The sequence below is a fragment of the Gossypium hirsutum genome, chromosome A11 (genome assembly GCF_007990345.1).
Source record: "Gossypium hirsutum isolate 1008001.06 chromosome A11, Gossypium_hirsutum_v2.1, whole genome shotgun sequence".
NCBI classification, from domain to species: domain Eukaryota; kingdom Viridiplantae; phylum Streptophyta; class Magnoliopsida; order Malvales; family Malvaceae; genus Gossypium; species Gossypium hirsutum.
Window position 1 is genome coordinate 845,968 of NC_053434.1, and position 20,284 is coordinate 866,251.

Sequence of the window (20,284 nt, forward strand, 5' to 3'; positions counted from 1 at the left end):
ATTCGGAACACTCTAATAGTGTGTTGCATACTAACTTGTGTACTTGGCGAGAACGTAGGGGCCCTTTCAAAGTTCTTGAGCAAGGAGGCCGAGAGACTGTGGGCAAAGCGAAGCCAAGTGTTGTGAATCACGAGGATTCTGTTCAAGGGAAGTTAGAATGTGGGCAAGGGAGTGATATAACTCCTTGTCGTCGAGAGGTACAAACGAGTAGGACGGCTCGAGTGAAGAAGCGACGGAAGCCGAGCCAGAAGTCCCGAAGGAAGGGAAGAGCCAAGGCAACGAGTGGGATCCAAGGCGAATCAAGTCAGTGCCATTTAGGAGTCGCAACAAGGACGTTGTGAGAATGGGTGGAGGAGAATGTCACGGGCCAAAGTTCAAAGCCCGTGACCATCGAACCAAATGCATCCGATGGAGGTCTATTACTTAGATGAGGATCATTTGGCCCACGAGAGCTGGCCCGATTCAAGGAACTGTTGGAGAAGCCTGTCAGATTGAAGCCTGGTTGGCCTGATAGCGAAGATATAGAAACTTAGGCAACTATGGTAACTAATCTTTAAAGATAAAGGGAATCATATCTTGTAAGATTAGATAGGATTTGATATTGCAATATCTTGTAAATCCCTTAAATTAGGGGATATGGTTAATCTCGTCCGTCGATGTAATTGTATCTTGACCGTCGGTTTTAGGGGAGCTTAAGTATAAATAGAGAGCCTTTTGGCATAAGTTTGCTTCCGCTGTACGAGTTGGTGCCTTGGAGGAGTTCTTAAGGAATCCTCATTCGAGTAAAGGCTGACTTGGGCGAGTTTGAACGAGCAAATCGCCTAAGGCCGCACGGATTGCAAGACGAAAGGTCTAGCCCCGTGACAATAAGACATGTTGTAAAAGGTTGTCTTAGTTCCGAGAGGGATATGATATTTGAGGCAGGTCGGTTACGGGAATAAAACCGACCTGACTTTGTACTTAAGGTAAATTGTTCTACTTTTTGAACGAGTACATGAGGTCAAATAGGACCACTTTGTGACTCATAACCACTCAACATACTATTCTCATTATTATTTATTAAAGCTTTGAGTATTTAAGGAATGACGTTTAAATTGGACTAAATTTGGAGGTCTAAATTTTTCTAATCAAATGAAGCCCTAAATTTCACCGTTGATTTTATATTAAAGCTTGAACTAGGTAAATATTTGTAAATTGGATTTGAACTTTTTTGCATTCAAGTTAATCCATGAACTTAACAATTGTTTACATATTGAGGCTTAAACTTTAAGATTTTTAAAGAAATATCAAGGGCTAACTTTGACAAAAAAAGTTCAAGCCTTCAATATGAAAATAATTGTCAAGTTTAAAATCTAAATTGAATAAAAAAATTCGAGCCTAAATATAAGAACAATTGTCAAATACAAGAAAAACTTGAAAAAAAAGGTTAAGGTCCTAAAAAATATTTAACTAAAAAAAAACTCACGAATAAAATATTTTTCCAATAACTTTAAAAAATGTAACACCCTTAAATCGTACCTGTCACCAGAGGGTTAAAGAGTATTATCATATACAAAAGAGTCATATCAAGATAATTAGGTATAACGATTTATTCTTAAGTTCAATTCAATCAGACATTGAAAACATTAAGCAAATCTCAACCACGCATTCACATTAACCATTTGGAACACATATAGTAACTTATCAAGCCATTTTCGCATGGCTACCCATATATACATCATCAAAAAGATAGTTATTTAACAACAAAAAGTCAAGTCTATACATGCCATTATCGAAAGTTAACTACTAGAGTACCAAGAAGCTTAGATAGTGTGGTCGACTTCGACTTTGAGATCCCCGAGACCGTAGCTGACGAACAAAATCTACAAAATAGGGAATTAAGGTAACGAAGTAAGCATTACTATGCTTAGTACGTTTTAAGCAATGCAAACAATTAATTTACTTATAGATCGATTATTCAAATTTTCAAGAAATCATTCCTAGATAATTTCCATTTTGGCCAAGTATCCATAAACATAATGCATATGTAGCAAATTCACCTCACTTGAATCTAAACTGAATTAAAACCAAATATTGAAATAAAAAATAAGATCATAAGAACTCGAAAAGCATCTCATTAACAAGTTTTAACCATGTTTGCAACAAAATCACAAATTCACTACAAGCTATCTTCCTGAGCAACAGTCACTAAATTATTTATAACTGGAGCTAAGAAACTCCAAATCAAGTGCCGTTAATTTTCCCTGAAAATAGACTCATATATCTTCCATCCATAAAATTTTTAGAATTTTTCATTTGACCAATCAATACCAGATTTTTTCTTGAAGTTTTCCCCTGTTTCACTGTTTGACTATTCTTACCACTCTTCACTACGAATCAAATTTCTCATTATACAGAATTCAAAATATGTTATCGTTTATTTCATTTGAAACTAGACTCATTAAGGAGTCTAAGAATATAAATTTTATCTTATAACCATTTTTGTACCGTTTATAATGATTTTCTGAAAACAGAACAGGGGACCTCGAAGTCATTTTGACTCTATTCCATGCCACTTCAAATATCTCATTATTGGCAATTCTTTTGCTTACACGTTTTCTTTTATAAGAAACTGGACTCATTAAGATTTCATGACATAATTTATTCAGCCTCTAACTCAACTCCCACAATTTATGGTGATTTTCTGAAATCACGTTACTGCTGCTGTCTCAAGCATATTTATTACACATTCTTTGCATTCATATCATGTTACACCAAATCAATCTCATGTAACCTTTCACCATAACCGAATGCACACATACACATATGAGATTTTCACATATACTTCTCATTTCGCATTCATGATTCAATTCCGATCAATCTAACATATAAAAGTATATAATACATACCTGACCAACTTAATGCATTGAACATATTCAATGGTGGTTTCCTCCGAACATTCAAAATCACAATCTTACTCAAATCACCGGCATTAAGCCTGCTAGGTTTTTAAAACCCGAGTCCAATTTCTAGCACAAAGCCTACGGGACTTTAAGCCCGGATATATTTCCAGCACGTAGCCTGCGGACCTCAAGTCCGGATATGTTTCCAGCACGTAGCCTGCGGACCTCAAGTCTGGATATGTTTCCAAGTATCATGCATACTTAGTCATATTTGAACACATTTCATTTGACTTATCACTTTAGAAGTCATTTAATACATTCGGATATAAACTCAACATGTACATCATCATATACAATTCGGCTCAAGAGTCATACCTAATATTACATATTCATTTCACCATTCAAGCTTAAACCCAAAGTGACCATTAGACTATCAATCATATACACGAATTATTTATTTCACATCCTAATTCACGTACAAACCAAAAGGTCGCAATTCACCTAATATACTTATATAGAGGCATCATCAATTATATTATAAAGGAGACTACTCAAAACTTATTTCGGATATTTTTTTGAACAGTTGCGGATAGGCTATATGATTGCTTTCCCCTTTTCCTTATCTGATCTAGCTCCTCCCTGCTCTTGAGCTTAATTTAAACAAAATGAATTTATTTAATTACTTATTCAACTATACTTCTTAGTAGTCGCATATAACAATCATACATAACTCCAATACATGTTTATATTTTATAAAATAGGCCATGACTCAATTTCATACTTATTTATTCCCTATCTAATTCGCATGCACAACAAAGATTTACATAACTTATTATGTTACCTTATACATGAATTTAACTATATATATATTCAATTGTCTCTATGACGCAAGGTGTATACATAAGGCATAAATATACATATATATATAGTGCATGCCTTGACATCATGTAAACCCTATTCAGCCCTAACTAAATAAACTTTGCCTCCATTTAAAAATTCCATTTCATGACCAATGTAGCAATTTCGTATGAGTATCACCTATGCCAACCAATGACAATTCATACTTTTAACAAGATTAACTTCTTTCATCAAAAAATTCTTCTTCAAAACTTAAAGGCTATAATCAACTTATTTCTTTGTTAACCATAACCGAATGTGCAAATTCATCCATCAAAATTCAAAGCTTTGGCATGGGATAAGTAAGAATCAAGATGATCAACCTAAAATAAGTTAAAATTTCAAAAATCTAACACAATTCACTAACCTTCTTTATGCTTCAAAATGACCGAAAGTTTTCCCCCAAATTCTTTCTTTCTAATCGGCCAAGAAAAACAAACATAAAGCTTTGTTTTCATCACCCATTTTTCTTTTTTTTTTAATTCATTAAATATAAAATATAAAGCCATTTTAAGTGATAAATAATATATTTTTATATAAAGCATCATCATGACCGGCCAATAACAACAAAAAGGGATATTTGACATGCAAGTTCAACGTTTTTATAATATGCATTAATAGACCACTTCAATTTTACCTATCACATTTCACAATTGCCTCACATGAGTCCTATTTAATAAATTTCACATATAAATGACAAAATTAAAGCATGAAATTTTCACACATGCATGTACACATACAATAAGCATAGAATATAACGGTTAATTATTTTTATGACTCGGTTTTGTGGTCCCGAAACCACTTTCTGACTAGGGTCAAATTAGGGCTGTCACAACTCTCCCCCACATAAGGAATTTTCGTCCCCGAAAATCTTACTGGTAAAATATGTTAGGATATCGATCTTTCATAGAGTCTTCCAGTTCCCAAGTAGCTTCATCAACCCCATGTTTAAGCCACAGTACCTTCACTAATGAGATTTTCTTATTTCGTAATTCTTTTACCTCACGAGCCAAAATATGAATCGGTTCATCTTCGTAACTCAAATCAGATTGAATCTCGACCTCTGATGGATTAATTATATGCGATGGATCGGATCTATAACGTCGAAGCATCGAAACATGAAAAATGTTGTGAATCTTTTCAAGCTCAGGGGGTAAAATCAATATGTATGCGACCGGCCCAACTCGTTCGGATATTTCATACGGCCTGATGAACCTCGGACTCAATTTGCCTTTACGACCAAATCTGAGCACTTTTTTCCAAGGTGAAACTTTCAAAAACACTTTGTCTCCGACCTGATATTCAATGTCTTTTTGTTTTAAATCCGCATACGACTTCTGACGATCTGAAGCTGCTTTCAGACTTTCACGGATTACTATTACTTTATGCTCAGCATCTTTAATCAAATCAACCTCGAAGATTTTACTTCCACTAAGCTCGGTCCAAAACAACGGTGTACGGAATTTACGACCATACAAAGCCTCGTAAGGTGCCATCTTAATGCTTGATTGAAAACTATTGTTGTAAGCAAATTCAATCAAAGGCAAATATCGTTCCCATGAACCATTAAACTCAAAGATGCAACATCTCAATATATCCTCGAGTATCTGAATGATCCGCTTGGATTGACCATCAATCTGGGGGTGAAAAGCAGTACTAAAATGTAACTTGGTACCCAATGCCTCTTGTAACTTCTTCCAGAATCGCGATGTGAATCTCGGATCTCTATCTGACACAATAGAAATAGGTACCCCGTGTAACCTCATAATCTGAGAAGCATACAACTCGGCTAGTTTGTCAAGTGAATAATCCGTACGTACGGGAATAAAATGAGCCGACTTTGTCAGTTTATCCACAACAACCCAGATCGCATCTCTCTTACTTGACGACAATGGCAACCCGGATACAAAATCCATCGTAATTCGATCCCATTTCCACTCGGGTATCATGATCGGCTGAAGTAATCCCGAAGGCACTTGATGTTCTGCTTTCACTTGTTGACACACCAAACACTTCGAAACAAAGTCAGAAATGTCTCGTTTCATGCCAAGCCACCAAAACTGGCGTTTCAGATCGTTGTACATTTTCGTGCTACCAAGATGGATCAACATTCGGCTATTATGGGCTTCGTTCAAAACCATCGAAATAAGTTCTGAATTTCTTGGAACACACAATCGACTTCTAAACCTCAAACAATCATTGTCATCAATTTGAAACTCTAAATCAACATTCTAAATCAATAACGGTTTGGCCCTTAATTCTGCTACTAACACATTATCGGATGAAAGGACAAGTGAACATTCATCGCTCGCAAAGCAAACAGTGAACTTGCGACTCAAAGTATCGGCAACCACGTTAGCCTTTCCAGTGTGATAGTCAATAACAAGATTATAATCTTTCAACAATTCAAGCCAACATCTTTGTCATAGATTCAAATCTTTTTGAGTCATTAAATATTTGAGGCTTTTATGATCCGAATATACATGACATCTCTCTCCGATAAGTAATGTCGCCATATTTTTAAAGCAAAAACTATGGCAACTAATTCGAGATCATGAGTCGGATAGTTTTTCTCATGCGGCTTCAATTGTCTCGATGCGTAAGCTACAACTCGACCTTCTTACATCAATACATAACCCAGCACATGTAAGGACGCATCACTGTAAATGACAAACTCTTTACCGGATTCGGGCTGCACTAACACTGGGGCTTCCGTCAAAAGTGTTTTCAGTTGGTCGAAACTTTTCTGGCACTTTTCCGACCATTCGAACTTACTATATTTCTGAAGTAGCTTCGTCATTGGTGTGGCTATCATCGAGAAACCTTTTACAAACCGTCTGTAGTAACCAGCAAGTCCCAAAAAGCTCCGAACTTTAGTAATATTTCTCGGGGGTTTCCAATCAAGTATGGCTGAAATTTTGCTCGGATCAACTTGAATACCCGATGCGGATACTACATGTCCCAAAAAGCTAACTTCTCTCAACCAGAACTCACATTTACTGAACTTAGCATATAACTGCTTATCCCGTAAAATCTGCAACACTAATCCCAGGTGTTCGGCGTGTTCAGTTTCATCGTGTGAATAAATTAAGATGTCATTTATAAACACAACTATAAACCAGTCTAAATACTGCCTGAAAATTCGGTTTCTCAAATCCATAAATACTGCAGGGGCATTAGTGAGCCCAAACGGCATCACTAAGAACTCGTAGTGACTGTATCTCGTTCTAAAAGTAGTTTTAGGTATATCTGAATCTCGAACTCGCAACTGATAATAACCCGATCTCAAATCTATCTTTGAAAACACTGAAGCTCCCTTCAGCTGATCAAACAAATCATCAATACGCGGTAACGGATATTTATTCTTTATCGTCACTTTATTCAACTGACGATAGTCGATGCACAATCTCATGGTTCCGTCCTTCTTTTTCACGAACAATACTGGTGCACCCCAATGTGAGAAACTCGGTCGAGCGAAACCTCTATCCGTCAACTCTTGCAACTGAGTTTTCAATTCTTTCAATTCCGTTGGTGCCATACGGTACGGCGCTATCGAAATTGGTGTAGTCCCAGGTACAAGTTCAATACCAAACTCTACCTCCCAAACAGGTGGTAACATTGGCAATTCCTCAGGAAAAACATCTGGATACTCACAAACCACTGATACTGATTCAAGCTTATTTTCTGATTCTTTACTATCAAGTACGTACGCAAGATACACCTTACACCCTTTTTTGACATATTTCTGAGCCAACATCGAGGATATAACTGCTGGTAACCCGTTCATATCTGTAGACTCAACTCGGATTATCTCATCATTTGCATATCTTAAATCAATAGTCTTTCTTTTGCAATTCACAACTGCATCATGAACGGTCAACCAATCCATACCGAGAATAACATCAAATTCATTAAACGGTAAAAGCATCAAATCGGCCAGAAAACAGGAACCTCAGATTATTAGGGGACATTTCCTACACACTTTGTCGACTAACACATATCGACCCAAGGGATTTGACACTAGGATTACGAACTCAATAGACTCAACAGGTAGAGTCTTACTAGATGCTAAAGTCTCACATACATATGAATGAGTAGAACCAGGGTCAATCAAAGCAATCACATCAGTATCAAAGAGAGTGAAAGTACCGGTAATAACATCAAGCGAAGAAGCATCCTCGCGTGCGCGTATCGCATAAGCTCTAGCAGGAGCACGAGCCTCGGATCTGGTTGTAGCATCTGTAGACCCTCTCTGACCGCCACTAGTATTCCCCGTATTCCTAGGTGGTCTACCTCGTGCTGTAATACTCAGTCTCTCACTCTGGTTCATATTTTGCTTGGATAATCTCGGGCAGTCTTTAATAAAATGATCGGCTGACCCGCATTTATAACAGGAGCGGTCATGAAATCTACAACTCCCCGAATGCCATTTACCACAATATTTGCACTCTGTCCTATCCCGATGATCATTTCCAACACTGGCAACTGAAGTGGCTCGTGTACTCACAGGGGGTCGATCGTGGTCTCGTCTGGAAAAACCTGAAGTATTCTTTGATCGGCCTGAATCATCTCGAAATTTCTTCGATGATTGCTGAAAAGACTTTCCTGAAGATCTTTTACGAAATTCTCCAGCTTCGACATCAGCTTTCCTTTTTTCTTTACTAAGTTCTTCGGCTTTGCAAGCTCGCTTGACAAGTATTACGAACTCTCGTATTTCAATAATGCCAACAAATATCTTTATATCTTCATTCAGCCCTTCTTCAAAATGTTTACACATAATAGTCTCAGACGATACACATTCCCGAGCATATCTACTGAGTCTGACAAACTTCCGTTCATAATCAGTAACTGACATGGAACCCTGTTTAAGCTCAAGATATTCTTTTCATTTCTGATTAATGAACCTCTGACTGATATATTTTTTTCGGAATTCAGTTTGGAAGAACTCCCACGTCACCCGTTCTCTGGGTACAACAGAAACCAATGTGTTCCACCAATAGTAAGCAGAATCACGTGGCAAGGATATAGCATATTTCAGGCATTCATCGGGTGTGCAAGATAGTTCATCAAGTACCCGAATAGTGTTGTCCAACCAAAATTCAACTTGCTCGGCATCATCACTATCTGTAGCTTTAAATTCATTAGCCCCGTGCTTTCTGATTCTGTCAACCGGTGGCTTATTTAACCTCGTCTGATCACTTACCGGAGGTATTGTAGGTGCAGGGGGCGTATTATTTGGGAGTGGGGGTTGTGGAACAGTCGTATTAGTTCGAATGTATTGGTTGAACCAATCATTCATCACACTATAAAAAGCCTGTCTAGCCTCGTCATTCTGATTGCTTGCAATAGGTTGAGAGTCTATCGGCGCTGTCCCATGTGCGGAAGCAGGCGCTACACTCTCAACATCATCAGCTACTACTCGATTGGGATCGGGATCCATTACTATACGAAAACACATTTTTAACTGTCAGAAATCGTCACACTATCATTTAACACTATATGGCATGTATAGCTAGACTCATACACGCTACGTTAGTCCTAGAATTGACTAAACCATAGCTCTGATACCAATAAAATGTAACACCCTTAACCTGTACCCGTCGCCGGAGGGTTAAAAAGTATTATCATATACAAAAGAGTTATATCAAGATAATTAGGTATAGCGATTTATTCTTAAGTTCAATTCAATCAGACATTGAAAACATTAAGCAAATCTCAACCACGCATTCACATTAACCATTTGGAACACATATAGTAACTTATCAAGCTATTTTCGCATGGCTACCCATATATACATCATAAAAAAGATAGTTATTTAACAACAAAAAGTCAAGCCTATACATGCCATTATCGAAAGTTAACTACTAGAGTACCAAGAAGCTTAATAGTGTGGTCGACTTCGACTTTGAGATCCCCGAGACCGTAGCTGATGAACAAAATCTACAAAACAGAGAATTAAGGTAACGAAGTAAGCATTACTATGCTTAGTAAGTTTTAAGCAATGCAAACAATTAATTTACTTATAGATCGATTATTCAAATTTTCAAGAAATCATTCCTAGATAATTTCCATTTTGGCCAAGTATCCATGAACATAATGCATATGTAGCAAATTCACCTCACTTGAATCTAAACTAAATTAAAACCAAATATTGAAATAAAAAATAAGATCATAAGAACTCGAAAAGCATCTCATTAACAAGTTTTAACCATGTTTGCAACAAAATCACAAATTCACTACAAGCTGTCTTCCTGAGCAACAGTCACTAAATTATTTATAACTAGAGCTAAGAAACTCCAAATCAAGTGCCGTTAATTTTCCCTGAAAATAGACTCATATATCTTCCATCCATCAAATTTTTAGAATTTTTCGTTTGACCAATCAATACTAGATTTTTTCTTGAAGTTTTCCCTTGTTTCACTATTTGACTATTCTGACCACTCTTCACTACGAATCAAATTTCTCATTATACAGAATTCAAAATATATTATCGTTTATTTCATTTGAAACTAGACTCATTAAGGAGTCTAAGAATATAAATTTTATCTTATAACCATTTTTGTACCGTTTATAATGATTTTCTGAAAACAGAACAGGGGACCTCGAAGTCATTTCGACTCTGTTCCATGCCACTTCAAATATCTCATTATTGGAAATTCTTTTGCTTACACGGTTTCTTTTATAAGAAACTAGACTCATTAAGATTTCATGACATAATTTATTCAGCCTCTAACTCAACTCCTACAATTTATGGTGATTTTCTGAAATCATGTTACTGCTGCTATCCCAAGCAGATTTATTACACATTCTTTGCATTCATATTATTTAACATGTATATCACCAAATCAATCTCATGTAACCTTTCACCATAACCGAATACACACATACACGTATGAGATTTTCACATATACTTCTCATTTCGCATTCATGATTCAATTCCGATCAATCTAACATATAAAAGTATATAATACATACCTGACCAACTTAATGCATTGAACATATTCAATGGTGGTTTCCTCCGAACATTCAAAATCACAATCTTACTTAAATCACCGATATTAAGCCTGCTAGGTTTTTAAAACCCGAGTCCAATTTCTAGCACAAACCCTGCGGGACTTTAAGCTCGGATATATTTCCAGCACATAGCCTGCGGACCTCAAGTCCTGATATGTTTCCAGCACGTAGCCTGCGGACCTCAAGTCCGGATATGTTTCCAGCATGTAACCTGCGGACCTCAAGTCCGGATATGTTTCCAAGTATCATGCATACTTAGTCATATTTGAACACATTTCGTTTGACTTATCACTTTAGAAGTCATTTAATACATTCGGATATAAACTCAACATGTACATCATCATATACAATTCGGCTCAAGAGTCATACCTAATATTACATATTCATTTCACCATTCAAGCTTAAACTATCAATCATATACACGAATTATTTATTTCACATCCTAATTCACGTACAAACCAAAAGGTCGTAATTCACCTAATATACTTATACAGAGGCATCATCAATTATATTATAAAGGAGACTACTCAAAACTTACTTCGGATATTTTTTTGAACAGTTGCGGATAGGCTATATGATTGCTTTCCCCTTTTCCTTATATGATCTAGCTCCTCCCTGCTCTTGAGCTTAATTTAAACAAAATGAATTTATTTAATTACTTATTCAACTATACTTCTTAGTAGTCGCATATAACAATCATACATAACTCCAATACATGTTTATATTTTATAAAATAGGCCATGACTCAATTTCATACTTATTTATTCCCTATCTAATTCGCATGCACAACAAAAATTTACATAACTTATTATGTTACCTTATACATGAATTTAACTATATATATATTCAATTGTCTCTATGACGCAAGGTGTATACATAAGGCATAAATATACATATATATATAGTGCATGCCTTGATATCATGTAAACCCCATTCAGCCCTAACTAAACAAACTTTGCCTCCATTTAAAAATTCCATTTCATGACCAATATAGCAATTTCGTATGAGTATCACCTATGCCAAACAATGACAATTCATATCATCAACAAATTCTTCTGCAAAACTTAAAGGCTATAATCAACTTATTTCTTTGTTAACCATAACCGAATGTGCAAATTCATCCATCAAAATTCAAAGCTTTGGCATGGGCTAAGCAAGAATCAAGATGATCAACCTAAAACAAGTTAAAATTTCAAAAATCTAACACAATTCACTAACCTTCTTTATGCTTCAAAATGACCGAAAGTTTTCCCCCAAATTCTTTCTTTCTAATCGGCCAAGAAAAACAAACATAAAGCTTTGTTTTCATCACCCATTTTTCTTTTTTTATTCATTAAATATAAAATATAAAGTCATTTTAAGTAATAAATAATATATTTTTATATAAAGCATTATCATGGCCGGCCAATAACAACAAAAAGGGATATTTGACATGCAAGTTCAACCTTTTTATAATATGCATTAATAGACCACTTCATTTTACCTATCACATTTCATAATTGCCTCACATGAGTCCTATTTAATAAATTTCACATATAAATGACAAAATTAAAGCATGAAATTTTTACACATGCATGTACACATATAATAAGCATAGAATATAACGGTTAATTATTTTTATGACTCGGTTTTATGGTCCCAAAACCACTTTCCGACAAGGGTCAAATTAGAGCTGTCACAAAAACAAAAAGAGTTGATTGAGTTTTACTCATCAGAAGAATGTGTATTGAAACACACTTAAGCATATACTATCTTCTGATTTAAGAGTTTGATGCGAGGATTTATAATTAGTAGTAAGACTTACATAAAAAAGATTACCAAAAAAAAACCATAAAAAGTGGCGGAGATTAAAGCCTCAGCAATTGAAGTTCGCCTACTATATAGAACCACCATAAAAAGAGTGGTCCAAACTCATGCAAAATCAAGGTTGCAATAACATGAAAGCCACTACTAAAAGCAATTAATGGTATCTATGGAAACTTCAAATAATAGCCTTTTAGCTACCAACTACCAAGCCAGCAATTCATAATTTCAAACACATTTATAGTTTGTATATATATAAAGCATAAGAGAAAGCCTGGAAATTACTGTCTATCTTGATTAGGGTAAATTCGGAACAAAAGTCAGAATGCTATTTATTCTTACCATTCAAAGCATATTTGGGATATTATTTCACCGTAATCGTTTGCTTTCTAACCTGTGCAGGCAGTACCATGCCTTCAACCATCATCTACTATTGGGCTTTAGCCTGCACCACTTGAACTGATTAGAAGAACAGTCATAGTTCTGCATGTTAGGGTTAAATTTAAGCCCATTAAGAATTTCCATATTAGGAGGCCTCAAGGATAAGAAATATGTACACCTGTGCAGGACAATTAAGCACTTTAGTTGATTTTGTACCTTTGATCATTGTTCCAAGATGATTATTCTTACACCGCCATTGTAATTAAAAACACTCCATGACATGTAGAATTACCACTACTAGTTGGCTCTGTACATTTGATTATTATTGGCATTCACAGCGGACAAATAATATTACGGTAAAAAACCACTTCAATCTTTTTCAATTTCGAAATTAAGCGAATTGATCTCTTTCAAAAAAATAAGAGCAATTTAACATTGGTCAATGTCAATTTTAAAAGTGAGTAATTAAAAATAATTAATTACAATATTATTATTAATGTTTTTCATCAATTGTACATGATTTAGATTGGTGTAATAATAAATTTAATCTTCAAAGTTTATATATTCTACCAATTTGGTCCTAATTTAATAAACTTATCCACAAAATTTGTGTAAATATTAAGACTAAATTTATTAATTTTTTTTAAATTAAAGCCAAAATAAAAAAATATATAATCATTAAAAACTAAATAATACTAATTAAAATTATATATAATACACGAATAACATTAACTCTGTAATTAATTTTCTGTTGCTATTTTTTCTAACCATTCAAAGCATGTTTGGGACACTATTTCATTGTAATCGTTTGCTTTCTAACCCGTGCAGGCAGTACCACGTCTTCTATTGAGCTTTTGCCTGCACCACTTGAACTGATTAGAAGAACAGTCATAGTTCTGCATGTTAGGGTTAAACTTAAGCCCATTAAGAATTTCCATATCAGGAGGCCTCAAGGATAAGAAGTATGTACACCTGTGCAGGACAATTAAGCACTTTAGTTGATTTTGTATCTTTGATCATTGTTCCAAGATGAATATTCTTACACCGCCATTGTAATTAAAAAACTCCATCACGTGTAGAATTACCACTACTAATTGGTTTTGTACATTTGATCATTATTTCCATTCACAGTGGACAAATAATATTATGGTAAAAAACCTTTCTAATCCCTTTCAATTTTAAAATTCAGCAAATTGATTTCTTTCATGAATTGATTTCTTTCAAAAAATTAAGAGTGATTTAATTTCTATTAATGCCGATTTCAAAAGTGAGCAACTAAGAACAATTAATCATAATAATAATATTAATGTTTTTCATCAATTGTACATGATTTTGATTGGTATAATAATAAATCTAATCCTCAAAGTTTACACATTCTCCTAATTTAACAAATTTATCTGCAAAATTTATGTAAATGTTGAGACTAAATTTGTTAATTTTTTTAGAATTAAGGCCAAAATAACAAAATATGTAAATATTAAAGGCTAAATAATGCTAATCAAAAGTATGTAAAATTGACTAATGATATTAACTCTGTGATTAATTATCCTTAGTTGCTCATTTTCGAAGTTAATAGAGATTAAATTAATCCAATTTTTCGATAGGGACTAATTTGCTGAATTTTGAAATTGAAATTTATTGTTATGTTTGATACTTACCTCTTACAAAACTTCCACATCTTACTTTAAAAACTGAAAACCAATTTTTATCGTGGAAGAGATGTAGCTTAAAGTAAAGCCTAAAGAGAAGATGCAGATCTTTGAAAAGCATTGGATATACCTTCAAGAGCAGAGCATCATCTGACCAAGCTATCTTTGAGTAAGTAGCTCGCTCTATATGAGCTAGTCATGGAGACTCAATTGACCTAGCTTAAAAGAATATCATATATAAACCTTTAGACTTGCGCATTTCTTAGCAATGTAGAATTACTCAACATTGCAAACTACTAACAACAAAGTCAGTTCTCAAAAGCCGCAAAAGTTGGTTTAAGGTTTCCAAATGTATGACATGAGCATTATGGCAAAAGATGCAAACAAGAGAATGGAAAAGGGATGCCAGTAAAGAAATCTAGACAGCAACCTTGTCCAAGGTTAAAGATTCATTTATGGATTTGATTGTGTTTCTCATACGCAACAGCCTACAAAAACCCTTCAAGACTAACCTTAGCTCCACTAAACAACTTTCAACAGACGATAAAAACTTCCCTAAGTGCATAAAAGAGATCATGCCTAAAATCTTACCATGCTCCATTAATATTTCACTCTTTTCCCTACCAAAAGGATCTTATCTATGAACAACCAAAGTTATCATTTGAGTCAACAAAGCATGTATTCACACCTTTTCTTTGTGAAAAAAAAAAAGGTTATTGCCATTTTCTGATTTTGCAGTTTTAGGAAATCAAATTCCACCAGCATATATCCAGTTAACTGGATAGACAGATAGAAAATTTCACGAACATACAGATTCGAATAGCAACAAATGTTTTAAATGTCAACTCTAAAGAAAATACGATTTAATATAATCGTAAACTATTTTAAACCTTTCGATGCAAAACTCTTCTAAAATCTGACCTCCAAAATAATAATGATAATAATCGGCTACGCAACTTCCATAACGGATCTGGCCTGGTGCCTGTAAGCTCAATTTAAGATCAAGAGAAATTACTTACAGAGAATATGAGCATTAATTGAGAGAGTACCAGAGTAACAAGAAGACTGCCATCGAGTTATCAAGTTCGGCGACTCAGCTTTTCCTCGGTATCCGTTTCTCACTCGTAGATCCTCGAGCCGGACTCACTCACGATAGGACGGCGAAAGATAATTTTCAATCTTTCCCAGGCAGGGAGAGAAGTTGGCTGGAAATGATGTGATTGGTATAGAGGGGAATTTTGAGTTTTTTCGCGCGTGGGATTGAGCTGGCTAAGGAGAGGCACGGTTACAGAGACGGAGACAAGGTCAGTTGCAGCACGTGTCTTTACGCCGAAGTAACTGTTTTTAAAAATGTTAAATTCTGATTTTAATCCTTCTTCTATACTTCAATTTTTGTATTTAATTCCTATAATTTAATTTGGGTACTATACTTTTAGGTATAAATAGTTATACTGATGTGATTTTTTTGGTAAAAATGTCACGGAGATCCTTGTACTAGTAGTTGAATTATATTTTACCCTTCTACTAAAAAAAGTAAATTAATTATTTTATGTTAGATCAAATAGTAAAATTGTCACTCTGTTAAAAATTTCATGTATTTTTACCCTTAAAAATTAGTCTTTGTACATTAGCATGAGGTATATATGGCATGCCACATGTAATTCTTGGTTATTTTGTCAATAACACCAGATTTTAACAATAGAAATTGATGAAAATTTTAACAAAAAATCAATTTACTTTTTAATCTAACGTATAATGATTAATTTATTCATATTTTGAGTAAAGAAAATAAAATGTAATATGAAGTCTAGTGTATGTGCCTCCATAGTAGTACTTTTATCGATTTTTTTTCTTAGAAACATCATTTTTCAACGAGGGACGGTAGCAACAAGCAAGCAGGGTCCTATCCCCTTAAAAGTAAGAAATTTATGCTTTGGTATTTTTGAAAATTGTAAATATACATGCTAATATATAATAAAATTATATTTTAATCTCTAAAAATGTTAAAACTTTTGATTTAGTGCTTCTAAAAACTATAAAGTTATAAGTTAATGTAACAGTAAATTTGCTTTTTAACTTTCAAATTTTATAGTTCAATTTCGACTCGTCCCAAAAAAAAAAATCTAATTTCACCATGTTTTCAATTTATCATGCTTATATAGATTCTTTTATGTTAGAAGGAATGATGTTAAGACAAAGCTCATATTAGTATTTTAATGAGAGTAATTAATAATATTAATTATTTGGACTAACAAATCATATTATACAATTATAAGATCAAATCTATAAAAACTAAATCTCAAATTTAAGCATTGTGGAGGGACCAAAACCAAACTTGTCCTTAAAGAAAAAAAGCCTCTGAAGGAACGACACCGTATAAAATGGTCAATGACCAGTGGCATAATCGTCAATACGGATGAAATCGAATGTGGTTTTAGGAAAAACAAGACAACATAGTATACCTACGTGTCAAGATAATGAGCTCAGCACATTCACGAGATTCTGGTCTCACGGTCACGATTCTCCATAAAACAATAAAATAGTAACTATGATAATATTAAAATAAAAATAACCCAGCTTAATTATTCTCCTCCTTTTTTCTCCCCAACATTGACTCTCACACCTGTTCTTCTTCTCCTCTTTTCTCCACTGAGTTCGTTTTTAAAACCAGCTCAACTCGGTTCTGCAAATCGAACTCACTCTCCCCTCCTCTTTCTATTCTATTCCATGGGGCAGAATCCATCGCGTCATCTCTGGAACCTCAATCACCTATCCTTTATTCTGTAGAAAAAAAATAATTCAGGACTTTTTTTTTATCTGTTGACTTTTTTCCCCTCCCCTTCCTTTTTGGCCATGAATCAAATAGCTCGAAGCCATTTGATTATGTTTCTTTTTGCTCTTTCCTTTCTTGTTCCTTCACTTGAAGCTAGTGAAGGTGATGCTGATCCGATTTACAAGTAAGTTGACTCAATTTCCATTCTTCTTTTTTTTTTTGGTTCTATTCGCAGGATTCAACAAAAAAAAATGAAGCTTGGGTCTTTAGCTTTTGAATATGTGGTAATTTCTTGATAGAAATAGATGCCCTTTTTGTTTAATTTCATGAAAAAGTTATATTGGTTGATTATTTTTGAGAAAATTTTGTTTATAATTGGTGGTATACAAATAAGAATATTCTTACAAAACAAGCAACAATTACAGATTTTTATGGTGTTTGAATTTGCTATATTTACAATATTATCTATTTGGATTTAATTTGATGACCTTAATGTCCTTTCCCGGCAATTTAACTGTTATTCTCGTTAGGTTTTTGACAATTATTCTTATGTGGTATGTTCAGGACTTGTTTAGAAGATTGTGAAATAAGTGGGTGTGTAGGGGAAATGTGTTTTCAACACTGTAAATTCTCTTCCGATGGGAAACCAATTGATGGACCATGGTATTTGCAAGAACCCCTTTATCAGAAATGGAAACAATGGGATTGTCGGTCTGATTGTCGGTACCATTGTATGATTGCTAGAGAGGAACAGAGATGGAAACTCGGTGGGAAACCGATCAAATATCACGGAAAATGGCCTTTCCAACGCGTCTACGCTATCCAGGTTAACAGAGGCGAAATGTGTCTTCTTGTTGTGTTGGTGTTTTTACGTTGTTGTTCTTGTTAGTGACGGTTTAATTTGGGTGAGTTTTTTCAGGAACCGGCAGCTGTAGCATTCTCTGCAATAAGCCTCGCGATTCAGTTTCATGGTTGGCTCTCGTTTTTTATCCTTTTGAATTATAAGTTGCCTTTAAGGCCGGATAAAAAGACTTATTATGAATACACTGGCTTGTTTCACATCTATGCCATCCTTGCAATGAATTTCTGGTTTTGGAGTGCCGTTTGTCACACTCGGTAAGTAGTCCTCTTTGTACTAATGTCACGATTTAGAGAATTTTGACAATGATTAGTCCTTTTTTCAATGCCTTTAGGAATTAATTCGAGCAATAAGGTGTTTGATCATTTGTTCAACAAAGCGTGTATAGTGTAACTCTTGTGCAATGTTCTCTAACTTAATTCACCTGTAGAGATGTCGAGTTGACAGAGAAGCTGGATTATTCATCTGCCGTTGCACTAGTTGGATTCAGTTTTATTCTAACAATCCTACGAACCTTTGATGTGAGAGACGAAGCTTCGAGAGTCATGGTTGCTGCTCCGTTGATTGCGTTTGTGATGACACATATCTTGTATCTGAACTTCTACAAGCTTGATTATGGTAATTCAGTTTATGAATCACTGAGCTCTTATCCTGAGTTATTCTCTTATTGGTTCGTTTTGGTATCCTTTTATAACAAACCCGGATTTATTTTCAGGTCTAAATACGAAAGTTTGTATGGCCATGGGTGTAGCCAACCTCCTCATTTGGGGAGTTTGGGCCGGTATAACGAGCCATCCTTCACGGTGGAAGGTCTGGTTGTTCAATGTAGGGGGAACCATCGCATTGCTATTGGAAATATACGATTTTCCACCTTATAAAGGCTTTATCGATGCTCATGCTCTCTGGCATGCAGCCAATATCCCCCTCGCATACATTTGCTGGAGCTTTGTCAGGGACGATGCCGTGTTCAGGACCTCAACACTCCTCAACAAAACGAAATGACTTTATTATCTGTCAGAAACGCGTGCACTAACCCCAAAATTGCGAAACCCTATCGAGTAACTGAACTCACCAGTGATGAAGCCATCGATGGGGGCTCTCCTCGTCTTGTCTTTTTGCGCGTTTCTGTAGAATCTGTAAGTCCAATTTTTTGGACTGTCTTTCTTTTTTTTTTTTTTGTGAAGAATCGTGTATTCACGAAGATAACACAATTTCAATGTAAATTTTTGTGTTTTGTATCTTTAAAGTAGCATGTTTTACTTGCATTGATTGTTTTAGTCAGCTTTATATAGCAGCCAAGGCATGTTTAAAGCATACTCATATCATTTTCAAATTGAATTTATTTTGTTTCGGGATTTCGATGTTCAATTTTCCTGAGACAAGTTTGAAAACTCATTTAGTCTAATTTTTTTTATAATTATGGGTAATCAAGTATAATTTGAATATTGCAGTTTTTACATGCAAATAAATAGCAACAATGAATTTCAAGCCCTTTTTAATTTTTTTAATTATATAATTGTGTAATTACAGTTTTATAACTTCAAAGAAATAGGAGGTATTTAAACTATAAGGTAAATTATATCCAATTTCACTAAATTATTAGTATGTTTATGTCTTTTAAAAATTATAAATTAGTCACTATATTATTCAAAAGTTTTCATTCAAATTATTGGATTGTTAAAATTATTTATATATGGTTTTCTCTGTTTGCATCAATTGAAATATTTTTTTTTATTTCTCTTCTATAATTCAATTTTTTTTCTTGAAATAGTTTCAAATGTCATAAATCTACAATTTAAAATTCAAATATTTTATTCTTCAATCTTCCACATGGATCGTGTTATCAATTTAGATCTAAGATTTACTCTACTAATTGTGGGAACTAATTTATCATATTGATCATCGAATTGTTTGATAGTCAATTTATTTTTTTTTTTTTGAATAATCTAGTAACTTAAATCCCTAAAGAAGCAATAACAAGAGATAAAGCCCAGAAGTAGTTGGAAGCCCATTTACAATGGTTGGG

The 20,284-nt window shown here is 34.5% G+C and overlaps 1 protein-coding gene across 1 annotated transcript; it reads left to right on the plus strand.

Moving 5' to 3' along the window:
- The first annotated feature begins 17,185 nt into the window (after positions 1–17,185).
- Positions 17,186–19,496, plus strand: LOC107922709 (post-GPI attachment to proteins factor 3). Its single transcript, XM_016852845.2, has 5 exons — positions 17,186–17,583; positions 17,964–18,225; positions 18,319–18,515; positions 18,689–18,876; positions 18,974–19,496. The coding sequence occupies exons 1-5, from the start codon at positions 17,480–17,482 to the stop codon at positions 19,258–19,260; spliced, it is 1,038 nt and encodes a 345-aa protein (XP_016708334.2). The 5' UTR covers positions 17,186–17,479; the 3' UTR covers positions 19,261–19,496.
- Positions 19,497–20,284: the final 788 nt, after the last annotated feature.